This window comes from Carettochelys insculpta, chromosome 6 (genome assembly GCF_033958435.1).
Source record: "Carettochelys insculpta isolate YL-2023 chromosome 6, ASM3395843v1, whole genome shotgun sequence".
Classification (NCBI taxonomy): Eukaryota; Metazoa; Chordata; order Testudines; family Carettochelyidae; genus Carettochelys; species Carettochelys insculpta.
In genome coordinates this window covers 80820915-80833717 of record NC_134142.1, presented here as the reverse complement: position 1 = coordinate 80833717, position 12803 = coordinate 80820915, and the positions used below count along the sequence as shown (strand labels likewise).

The window sequence follows — 12803 nt, the reverse complement described above, 5'->3', positions numbered from 1 at the left end:
TAGCATATTCAAATCAGCTAAATATAATGCATAATTAGTCAGATTTTCTTGTTTGCAAGCCACATGGATTGCTTTTGCCCTTGGGAAATACACCATTGTGACACAGTACTTTTATATTATGATATAACAGGAGACAGTGAAATATGCATTTCAACCAGTGCTATCATACACAAGTGAATGTCCACTCCAGAATTTTACCATTTGCTGTTTTTAATAGGCCAGACTAATTTAAAACAGTCATCATGTGCATCACCTTTTTTAAATATGTAAGTAAGGGAGAGAGTGAGTTCAGCCTGTCATTTGTTAAAGAAATTTGGTTTTAGGCAGCAGAACATTAAAGTACTGTAATGTGATCACACACTTACCCTTTTAAATTTGCCACCTACAAGTTACATGACTCCACTAGCTACCATTTTGCTGATGATCCCATGATGATGAAATACATAACAGAAGAGAACACGTAATTTTTATATGTAACTTTCTTTTTGTATTTGCCCTTCTTTCCCCTGAGTGTAGAGTGTATGAGTGTAGCTGCCTTAGAAAAGGAATTAAAAAAAAAAAATAGAATGACAGTTACTTGCAATTTTTCTTACATAAATGTCAGATGGTGAAAAAATTGTAAAGTAAACCCTTGAAATGTGAGATTTCAACTCAAAATCCCATTCCCACCCTGGCTCAACCCACCCTGCCCTGTGCAGCCCCCTCCCACCCCACTCGCTACCCCTGCACAGCTCCAGCTCACCTCCCACTGGGGGGCAGCAAGTCTCAGCTGCAGCTAAGCCCTGGGAAAGCAACAGCCTCAGGCACTGTGCTACCAGAGCCCTGGGGAAGTGGCAGCCACAGGTGCTCTCTGCCCAGAGCCCCAGGGATGTGGCAGCCATGGGCACTCCTGGCCCCAGTTCAAATCCTCCACATGCAGCTCTGGTTCAGCCCCTCCACCCCCACTCCCTTGCAGCCCTGACCCACCCCAGGCTTAACCCCCCTGCCCCTCTCCCAAACAGCCCCAGCCCACCGCCAGGCTTAACCCCCCCCCCCCCCCCCGCAAACCAACCGCAGGACTTACCTTTCGAAAGGTGCTCCTGCTGCTTCCCCATCTGCAGAATGTGCATTCCTCTGGGGGAAAAAGCTGCTCCTGACTTATGCAAAATTTGGGTTACGCGGGAGTGCATGGGGATGCAACCCTTGTGTAAATTGAGGGTCTACTGTATAATTCCTTTATTGTACATGTTGTGATACAAGGATTGGCGTGGCATGTAAGAATGGGCAAAGGAAGTTGTGTGTTTAAGGCATGAGATAGGAAGGAGGAGGAGAATTCTATTTCTGGCTGTGCCACAGGCCTCTTTTATGACCTTGGCTAAGTCACGGAACTTGTGTGTCTATTATTCCATGGGTACAATGAGAACACCTACCGCAGTGGAGGCTTGCAATTGTAAAGTTAAGTTCATTTGCAGTAGTGTAGTGTTTAGTGTCTGTTTGAGATAGAGTCGCTAGTTTGGTGTTTTTTGTTTTGTTTTGTTTTTTTTGATTATCAGCTAAAATAGATTTGTCTCATTACTCAGTACCACAGAAACAATGTAAATGATATTTATGAGAAGAGCACACAGTTAATTTTTCATTAAAGACATAATGCAGTTTCAATGTGAAAGGTGCAATAATGATTTTCTAAACAAATATATACTTGGAGTCCGGCAGCAAAAGTGGTAGCTGTAGATGGAAACCAGGGTTGTCCATTATTTTTCTGATGTATGGCAGTGTTATATAATTGTTCAGCACCATTGGCTCTTATTCTTAGTTGGCCCCCTCAGCACTACTGTACCGAACATGGATCAATAATCAGTGGAATTACAATACAATAGCAGTGGAAAGTTAAAGCAAAGACACATAGTCAATGGAGTAATGGGCTAGACCTTTTATATATCTCATGGCCATAAACCATATTTCTTTTTCAAAGCAAAGCTTTCATAACCTTCTAATTGTGTCTGCCCTATTGAAGCTGTCAATGGCCACTTAGTTTTAAGTTAATATTAGCAAAGTTATGTACTTCTTGGTTCAATGATTTTTTTTAATAATTTCTTAACACATGGGTCTTGCAATCTGCAATTTCTGTTGTTTGGGGCTCACTCCTGCAAGATGCTGAGAGCCATTAGGTTCCAAGCAACTCACAAGAAAGTACTGAAAACCTTGCAATTTTTTTAACCTTTCTTGGCCAAATTACAATACTGTGCAATAATAGCTAAATTCTGAAACTACTGCTCCTACTGTACTTCTGGAGTAACTAAAGAACTGACCCTGCGAGGTTTACAAGTCTGCTTCTTTTCTTTGAACTTGTAAAATTTTGTGAAATAAGTACTATTATGTGCATAGAAATTATTCAAAAAGTAAAGTTTTACAGGATCAGACCCTGAATAATCTGTTGTTCTGATTTATCTGACCTTTCACTGTCAGCGCAGTGAACATAATTCCAACAGTGTATACTGCTAGTGCAGATGTTTTGCATTTTAACATTTATATGAACTGTTGGCTCAAAACTAATATGTCTGTAGAATACCAGTTGATGAAACAGTCAGACTAAATGTAGCCATTTCCATGGTAGCTAGATTGTATAAATTTGTAAGTGGATCCCTTAGCACTTGATTTAAACCATCTTCCAGAGCACAAATAGACTTTCCCTCATTGTTCACAAAAATAATAGGCAGAGCATATTTTTTTAGATACCTGCTATTCAAGTGACTAATCTGTCACACTCTGAGCACCATCAATGCTCCATATAATCAAAGGAAAGTGAAAGCACCCAGCACCTTACAAAATTTGGCACAGAGAAACTGGAGTCGCCAAACAAAGTAAAATTTAAATTTTGTTTAATTTGCCAATTTAACAAAAAGGAAAACATTCAGAGACTTTAAGGCCCAAGATGCCCACCTTGATCATCTAATTATAACTGGAAAGTTTTTGTTTCATCATGAGGAGCAGGTAATCATTTGCCAGGAAAACCAAATGTGGCAGCAAGAACATGACTATTAAAACATAAATTTGGTTTGATGTTGCTTGATTGAAGAGGTGGAAAAAGTGCCCAAAAAGTTACTTGAGCAAGAGTGCAGCTGCTTTCATTTCTGGATACTTGACTACAATTGGGGGGGGGGATGCTTGTGTGTACCTTTACTCAAATAGTTTTCAGCCAGGTCACCGGTAAACTTTTACTCAATTAACTTTTTGGGTACTTTTCCCCCTGCTGGTTGGAATTCTGATTTAATTCTTGCCACACTTACAAAGGCTTGCCTGTTGTTGACAAAAAATATTGGAACAAATTTTCCAAAAAAAGGGTGACTGGATGGCACAAGGGATTTTCACCAGCAGTTAGCTAGTTCAAATCTTGTCAAGTCAGTAATTTTAATAAAAGTAAACAAAAAGCGATAATCTCCACAAAAGGATTTGTGATCCCAATTCACCAATAATGTATCCATATAAACTATCAGCACCTTCATTAATCAATGTTGGCAAGGGCTCTAATGGGCACTTAAACTATTATACTTTCTCTCCAAGAGGTGGTCTCTTTAGGGGTCACTTGAAGAGTTTCAGACAGCTTGCTATATAGAGGAATAAGAATCAGAGTAGACGCAATAATTAACTCAGAATGTGATTTTGTTTAAGTTCAAAGTCAAGTAAATTACATGCTTTGAGAAAGGAATTTGAAATTCACTTTAAAGTTTTGCATTTTTAGCTACATTATTGTCTGGTGTGAAATGTAACTCCTGACTTAGAGAGAGGCCAAACCACAATCCCAGATCCAGTCACTGAGGGATGTCCAAATTCAAATCTGAACTTCATGGCCTCACACCCAAAGAGTCATGTTTGTAACACTGCTTCTCATTTAATTTTGAATTAATTTACAGTAGCCCTGCAAAAGGAAGAAAACATAAATTTAAAAACATCCAGAGAACACGATAAACTACTCAGGGAAGATCTTGATTTATAATGATGATATGGCTTACCATTGGTCATAGATAGTTGGGTCCATTTTATGGAAAAGAACCTTTGTAACTCCTTGGTGCTTGTGCCTTTACCTGACCTTGTAACAAAAATTACCCTTGTTTTGTGAAATCTGTCAAAAATTTAAAAAAAAAATCCCCTTCCATTTGCTTACTCCAAGGACACGTTTTTCTCTCCTTGCTAAGGAAAGCCTTTCATTCCATTGCTGACACTTCTGGATGTTTTCTCTCTGTAATTTCAGGAGCACAGATGTCATGAGTACTGTCTCAGGTACACGAAGTACAACCATCACTTTTACAGTCCGGCCTGGAACCAGCCAGCCCATCACATTGCAGAGCAGGTCCCCAGACTATGACAGTAGGACATCAGGAGTAAGACATGCTCCAAGTCCTGTGGTTTCACCAACAGAAATTAACAAAGACATCATGCCTGTTCCTCTGAGTGCTGCTGCTTCAGTTTCATCTCCTTCTCCAACTCTTTCTGATGTATTTAGCCTACCCAGCCAGCCTCCTTCTGGAGACTTATTTGGCTTGAACACAGGACGCAGCCGGTCTCCTTCTCCCTCAATACTGCAACAGCCAATCTCAAATAAGCCTTTTACAACTAAGCCTGTCCACTTGTGGACCAAACCAGATGTGGCAGATTGGTTGGAAAGTCTAAACTTAGGTGAACATAAAGAGACCTTCATGGACAATGAAATAGATGGCACCCATTTACCAAACCTTCAGAAAGAAGACTTGATAGACCTTGGAGTGACTAGAGTTGGCCACAGAATGAACATAGAAAGAGCTTTGAAACAGCTACTGGACAGATAAAAATGGCTACCTTTTCCTCTCAAACTTGCGTTATAAATAGAGATGGGCTGGTACTGTAATACTCCAAATGTCTTGGCTGTCTGAGTGTGTCAGCAAAAGAAGACAAGGTTTAATTTAGTGGCTGGCACAGACTGTATGTTTAGTGCCCAAGCTTAAATTTGAGTAAATGGAATTAATGGAGCTCGTGGGGAGAGGTGGGGGGTGGAGACAGAGGAGAGAGAGAATTGTTAACTTTGAAATATTACCTGTCCATTAATGATGCCTTTCAGGTGGGACCCAGAACATGCATGTTTTCTTTTGGTTTTAAACCACCAGCATTTCATTTTTGAACAAAAAAAAACACCCTAGTTTGCATACACACCTTTCCCCAGCCATTCAACGTAGTCATTTCTTGACACACGCATCAACACTTTCCCCTTTTTTAGCTTTTTTTTTTTTTTTTTTTTAAATATAGACGCTTACATGCTGTACCTTTTTATCAGTACTAATACACACCCTCTTTCACAATGTCATTTTGATCTTCTGTTGATCTTTGGTTCGTTGGCAGTGAAGCTGCAAAAAAACCTGTGTATCCCCAGTACTTGTTTAAAAGTGACTGTTCTGCTTTACTTAGGCATTTCTTTATTTCTGCATTTATTATAATTAGCACATTTTCTAAGGTAGCAGAATAGGTTTTAAACATTATGTACGGACCTGATGGGTAGAATGTGGAAACTATTTATAAAGTGGAAGATAATTCTCAATGGTACTACCAAATGAGGCTTGTTTGATCCAGGTACTCCCATTTTGCAACCAGATAAACTGTTAATAACTCCCAACATAGGCTATGTGATCGATGTGGTTGTGAAAAGCATTGGATATACTGTGTCCATGCTGATCACCCCCAGATCCTGCTTAATTCACTGAGCTGCAAGTGCTCAGCATCGCTAAAAAACAGACTGGATATTGCTTCCATGGAAGTTGGTTGGATTTTTGCCATTAACTTTATTGGGGGCCAGAATTGGAACCGGTTAGTAATAAAAATGTCTCAGCAGGTGATCATCTATAGTTTAAAAATATGTAAAGGGCAAATGAAAAGGAAGGGAACGTGGGGTGTCCGAGCATGTAGGTGTTCCAAAGGACCAGAGGGTTTCAGATTGTGGACTTGGTTCCTCGCTTCCTGGCCAGGGCTATAGGTTGGGGAAGCATAGTCAACGCCTCAGCAGGAGCAGACAACTTCCCATCACTCTCTCATAAGTTCTTTATTCAAAAATTAGTAGCAGGGTCTAGAAAGAGAGCAGCGTCTCTCCCAGTATTACAGGCACTTGTCCAGTTTGGGGCTGATTGTTCACTTGTTCTGCACTCTGAGTGCGTCCTAGGAATACACAGGTTTTGGCAGATTTGACTTTTAAAGAAAAACTTAACTATTTTCTCTCTCTGTCTGATCCCTTTTGTAGGTAACACCTTTATTAATTTCTGTCTTGAGTTTTGGGGGTCTTAGTTTCTGAACATTTAACCTTTTCAAGGCAGGCACAACTTTTACTGACAGCCAGAGACTCAACCTACTGTATCATCAGGTTCCCCCACCTTTTGGAAGGTTCCTGATTTCTTTCCTTGTTATTGGTCCAGCCTATCTCTAATTATAATTTTTATTTTCATTTTTATTTTTGCTCACAATCAAGTGTCTAATTAGGTCTGCAACAGCCCTAGAACAAGTACATAAAATTTAGCAATTTAAATACCTTTCTTTACTGCAAGTTTAAATAGTTGTACAGATAGTTTATAAGCACAATATTTTAAGAAAATAAGTGGCTGGTCTACTGGGCAGCCTTTGTGCCACTTCAGTGCTAGAATGTTAAAAACTAAAGGAAAAAAAAAACAAAAAAAACCTTTTGTGGTTTAATACTATTTCTGTGGAATAATAAGTCTTGACCTTTTTAAATCAACTTCATTTGGATGCATCAGCAGAAACCAGCAGAGCTGTGTTATATTTTCTATTTTTCCTAGAACTTCTTCAAAGGAGGATGAATACTTCTTCAAAAGTGATTACACAATTAACAATGCATTAGCAAAGCTACTATTCAACCTCCTGCCCCCTTTATGGAACAAGTCTTTTGACTTAACATCTGTTACTATGCCCTTTGCAGGTCTATATTTGTATTTGAAAGTTCCAAGTAATCTTGTAATAAAAATCAAGTATTGAGGCATTTTATTTTCAAGAGTATTGAGTTTCTCCATAGTTACATGGCTATTGTTGTAGAGAATGACATTTTCATTCAGATATTCAATAATGGCACCTTAAGGTCATCAAATAATTTAAGAAGTGTAAAAATGGTAATTCAGCCATCATTGTCTTCCATTTGGTGATAAAAGAGAATTCAGTAAATAAACCACTAATCCCGTGCTCCTTTTTGTTTGTTTGACTACAGTTGGTATTACCTCTATACTATGTGCCAGAAAATGTTAGATAATACGATAGCAAAAGAAAATGTAGAAGATGAATTTTAAGCTGCTTTTTAATCACAACTTTATTGTTGAATTTAAGTTTGAGTGCTGACATACACAAGTAAATTACAGCTGATGGTAATCCCTTTCTTAAACAAGTGTTTCCTGCTTATGTATCTTTTCAAGTATTTAAAGAATAGGAACAGTACAATTAGTAGAACAGATGAAAAACACTACAGAGCTAATGAAATAGTTTATTTTTACATTGTGTCTTATGCTCTAAAGGGTAACAGGGTCTGAAAGGACCTGCTTATACCAATAAAATACACCTCTGCCAAGACAAATTGGTCTCTAGCTCTGTTTGATGACTTTGCTACAGAAAGCAATAGTAACAGATATAACACCTAGTATTTTCATCAATTTTGGAAATGTTGGGGTGGGGGGAAGGCCCTATTATTTCATGCTACTATAACAGTGGAGAACAAAGTGTTAGAGATATATGAACTATGTTATGATATTCCAGGTTTTAGGATCAACTTTTGTTTATATACTGTAATTTAAATAAATTGCATTTACATGCCTAGTTTCTGTAATATTTGTGTATACAATACCAAAATCATACAAGATGTAAATTGTGTATAACTGCAGACTCCTTTTTCCCTGAGTGTCTGGGAACATTTTAAGTTTAATTCATATATTATAAAATGACTAGATGTGACTGTTGATTTACAGAATTTACATATCACAACGCTAATTATTTGTGGTACTTAAGTTAATAAAAATAGTGATTTTCTGAGTTCTTAAACAAGCATTACCCAGTTGATCTGGCAATGATTGTGTGTGAGCCACAAATATGGATAATTTTCCCATAACATTTTTTCTTTTCTTTTCTAGATATTAATGTTTCTCAATATAGTTTATGTAATAACTTGTGTTCATGTTATCTGTTGCTGTAATTTTTGTGCTTTAATTCCTCTTATTTTGAATTGATTAAAAATCAAGCTCCTGTAACTTGCACTTTCCCCGATCCTTAATACTCTTGTATGGCAACCAAAATTCCTGTAAGAAATAAATATAATATTGCACTAAGGTTGTGGTTCTGATTCCAAACAGTGAAAGCTGTCTGAATGTTTATTGGGTAAAAAGTTGCCAAATTTACAAACTCATGTAACATTATTGAAACAGGATAAAATGCTTTTAACTCGACATAACCAGAGAGAAAATAGGTTTATCAAATATTGGGGGAAAAAAGGTTTGCTGTCATGTTTATCTTTCTTCCTTAAAGCTTTTTTCATGATGAAACCTATTTTACTTTTAAAATTCAGAGTCATATATAAGGTTTGAAAAGTAAAGAAATTTAAATTATGGATTTTTTTGGACTTGTGTTTGGTCTTTACTTGGGTTTTGTCAAATAAATGTTAGCCTGCTTAGCAATTGCCTGAAATCCTAACACGTTTTTTTGTCAGAGAGAGTGGCATTACAAAGACTGAAAATCCCTATCCAAAGTTCAGGCCCCTTATGATAAAGACACTATTGCTAGTGTAATTTGGATAAGCTAAGCTTCACATTTTTGAATTGTTAACTAGAAGAATTTTTTTTAAGATAATGAAATAAATATTTTAACTGCAGTCCTGTTTCATAGCTAATTTTTTTTTCCTGAGATGATGATCTATTTCTTTTTTCAATTGTAATATCAACACAGCTTTGTTTTATTTCAGGTATTTTAATAATTAAGTTATACAGAATATCTTTGTATCTGTAGGTATTCAGGTTAATACATTAAATTAATACAAATAGTTGTATAGTACCCAACTATAGCATGCTGTGGAATTGCTAATGCTATGTCGGAATCAAGGTAGTTTTCTGAGAGCAGAATATTTAATAATTTTTATCTACATTGTTATTTTCTTCTTGTTCCTGTAAAGTTTCTATATTTCACAATCTTCACAGTTTTATATCCAAGACCACACCAAAACATTATTCAGTGCTACTACTCTGCAACAGTATGGTTATAGTACTATCCTAACTCTGTTATGCTTCAAAACACACGAAAAAGTACGTGCCTTGGATGTTTTGAATCTGATCTGCATAAAACGTTGTATTCAAATGATGTGCTTAGATGAAAGGAACATTTTATCATCAATGTATTGTCATAGCTGAGAAAATATAGTTATAGTGCCTTGTTTTCAGAACTGAGAATTCAATATCAATGCATGACTAAAAATGCTTAGAAAAACTGAAATGTTACGCTCTAGATATGATTCTGGAGCCCTCTCTTGATCATGAGACTGACTTAGTCACAGTCATTAAGTTAAACTAAAATAAAGAACACTGAAATAAAACTGCGTTTGTTAATTTCCATTAACAGATTTATTTTTATTGAAAATTAGAATATAATTATTTATGTATATTGTATTTTGATCGCAGAGTAACAAGCCAACTAGTACCAAATGTGTTAATGTTTCATGCTGACATCTAGTGGTCTTCAACAGCCATGCTCTAAAGCTGTATTTTTTGTAGCCATGGAATCTCTGCTTATTTCTTCTTTAACATACAATTCATATGCATTTTTCAACAGAAATTAATTCATCAAAATGAATTTGACAACTAAGTGTTGGGACAACTGTATGGGGCTGCATGCCCTGTCATAATTTATCAGTAAATAAGCAGTGTTTTAAGGAACTGCAACATACTTTTCAGACTGCATCCCTTTATACTTCTACTACAACTTTAGTAGACATGTTTTGTGTTAGTGTGACAAAGTTTGAAAACAGATTTTGGTTCAAGACGGAAAATCTTGGACCACTTAAAACATCAAAAGATGAACCAGATTTTTAAAAGCCAGATGGCAAATACCCTAAACTTGATGGTGTTTGGAGAAATGGAGCTAGTCCGGTAAATCATAAAAGCTGGTGATCATTTCTCAGAATGTGATGTAGAACTGTGCTTGGATTTCTTTAACTCAAAGTTGATGCAGGCCTAAATATAAAGAGATGTGTGTGGATTTCTAATTTTTATTTTCCAGGTTAGGTTTATAAGTTAACATACAACATGCAAGTGAAAGAACAGCATTATAGTTATTAAAATAAATGTTGCATCACACACTAATCCCTTTCTCTTCAAAGATTCTACAACAGCTACTGTAGAGAAATCTCAAGCTGTGCTTAATCACATTAATACTTTAAAGAATCGGTTTTCCACTCATTCCTTTCCATAACCTTAAATTGCCTTATATTGCAAGAACTGAGGAGAAATGTTAGACAACTGAAGCCGGAGGTTGGGAAGGTAATAGTCTCTTTCCTTTGAACAAACTTCTGAAATTTTTGTTCTGAGCTGTCTTTCAAGTATGAGCCTGAGGAGAATTTTAGGCCTGGTGTGACCGCATCACAGCTATTTTCAAATGAGTATTGATACTCTAAAGAGATTCATGGCAGGTTAAGGTTGCAGTCTCACATTCAGCATCAGAAGGTCATGAGTCTTTTTCTCAAATGAGGTGATTGTGTGGAGTTGGCTTCCAGATGCAAAGTAGATTAGTACAGAAACAGTACTTATTTACTGTTGCATTTTATCAGACCACAAAAATAATTTTATTAAGGTTTCTGAATAGACAAAATAGACGTATAATATTTATATGTGTCTAGCTAAAAATCATTTTTTTTAACCATTCCTTTTGTATGACATCAATCAACTATCCATTTAGGTCCAATGGTAGAATCACGGTATAAGCAAGATTCCAAAAATATTGTCTGTTTCCTTTCATTCAAAAGTAATGCTTTATCAAGACTAATATTTTGCACTTTTCTCTGAAGATCTCTCACCATTCTGGAAATGTTGGTAGGTGCTCTCTGTGGATGAACAGACTGAAGCAAAGAGAAGCAAAATGTTTTGCTCAGTAGTTTGCAATAAGCACAGAGGTTTAATTGGAGGAATGGTACTGAAGGTGGTCGTATTTTGTCCAGTTCTGTTCAATAACTTCATAAATGGTTTAGATAATGGCAGAGAGTACACTTGTAGGCTGCCTCCAGATTCAGTCCAGCTGTCATGCAGCCATTTGCATCATGCTGCTATTCACAGCAGAAAACAAGCAGTGTAGATGTAGTTCTGCGGGCAAAAACCCTCTCTATTGCCAGCCATTTGCAATTTCATGAGCCCTCATTTTCATCATGCTGCCAGCAGCTGGACTGAATCTAGACACAGATAAAAAGATTGCAAACAATACCGAGGTGGGAAGGGGTGCAAATTCTTTAGAGGCTAGAATTAAAATTAAAAATGGTCAAATGGTCTGAAGGAACTAGGACAAAAGTCCAAGGGACGAATAATGCACCTGGGAAGGAACGATCAGTTGCATACACACAAAATAGGAAATGACGGTCTAGCAAGGAGTACTAGAGAAAAGGATTGGGGTAATAGTGGAATGTAAGCTACATATTACTCAACACTGTTGCCAAAAAAAAAAAAAAAGCAGCAGCAGCATATCTCATTCTGGGATGGAGTAGCAGAAGTTTTATAAGCAAGACATGAGCAGTAATTCTTCCACTCTATTATGTGCTACTTGGGCCTCGACTGGAGTACCATGTCCCATTCTGGGTGCCACATTTCATGAAAGCTGTGGCTAAACTGGAGAAAGTCTAGAAAAGATCAACAAAAATGAATGAAGGTCTAGCATGTAGGGCAAAAGACTGAAAATATGTTTGTTTAGTCTATTAAAGAAAAGACAGAGGGGAACTTGTTGCACTTTATCTGAAAGCAAGACCCTGGAATCCTTATTCATCCCTGTTTAATTATTTCATAATGTGTAAGATATACATGAAAATTCATGAACTGCTAAATCTATTGTTCTTTCCAAACATATATACCATTAGTGTGTATGAAAATTGAGATTTTCATTCATGGTTGTTACTGAAATATTTTAAATCTGAAAGGCTCTACTGTGGGTCTCCTGTGATGACAAGAGTGGTGCTCCACACCCAGTATTCAGACAGGGAGTTTTAAACAAGAGATATCTAATTCTGTAAGACTCAACCCCTGACCCAGCAAACCCCACTGGAACATGTCGGAGTTAGTGTTTTCCAAGAATGGGAACTGAGGTGATAAAGTAGGAGACAGTGGCATCATGCATTTGCCCTTCTCCTCTCCTGGAAACACCAAGAATGCTGAGGAGACAAAGCCTTCAACTGAGGAGACTGGTCCAGGATCAAAAGGAGCACCTTGAATATGAAGGATGATCACATCTGGTGGGGTGGGAGACCTGCTTGATTCAAATACTGCCTAATGTAATAAGGTATAAGATCCAGACTGTGCTTACCTTTTATGCCTACCACTTATAATCATTTAAAATCTTTGTCAATAAAGCTGTTTTATATTTCACCTAAAAGTGTGTTTTGAGGAAGTGTTTGGAAAAATTTCATCATTTATAAGGCCAAGTTTGGGTCCTCACCCTAGGCAGGGGCAGAGGAGGTAATAAACTTATACTGCCACATGTCAGGCTTCTGACCAGGGCAAGACAGTACAGGTCTGGGCTGCAAGGCTGGAGATGAGAGGAAAAATCAGCAGTTTCCTTTCTGTACAACTCAGGGG

The 12803-nt window shown here is 37.2% G+C and overlaps 1 protein-coding gene across 1 annotated transcript in view; it reads left to right on the top strand.

Annotated features, from left to right (window-relative positions):
• Positions 1-9554, top strand: part of SHANK2 (SH3 and multiple ankyrin repeat domains 2) — a 721067-nt gene extending 711513 nt beyond the window's left edge. The window contains exon 24 of the mRNA XM_074997460.1: positions 4229-9554. Coding sequence (XP_074853561.1) covers positions 4229-4802 — 574 coding nt within the window. The 3' untranslated portion in view covers positions 4803-9554. The remainder of the gene's footprint in view (positions 1-4228) is intronic.
• The last annotated feature ends 3249 nt before the right edge of the window (positions 9555-12803 follow it).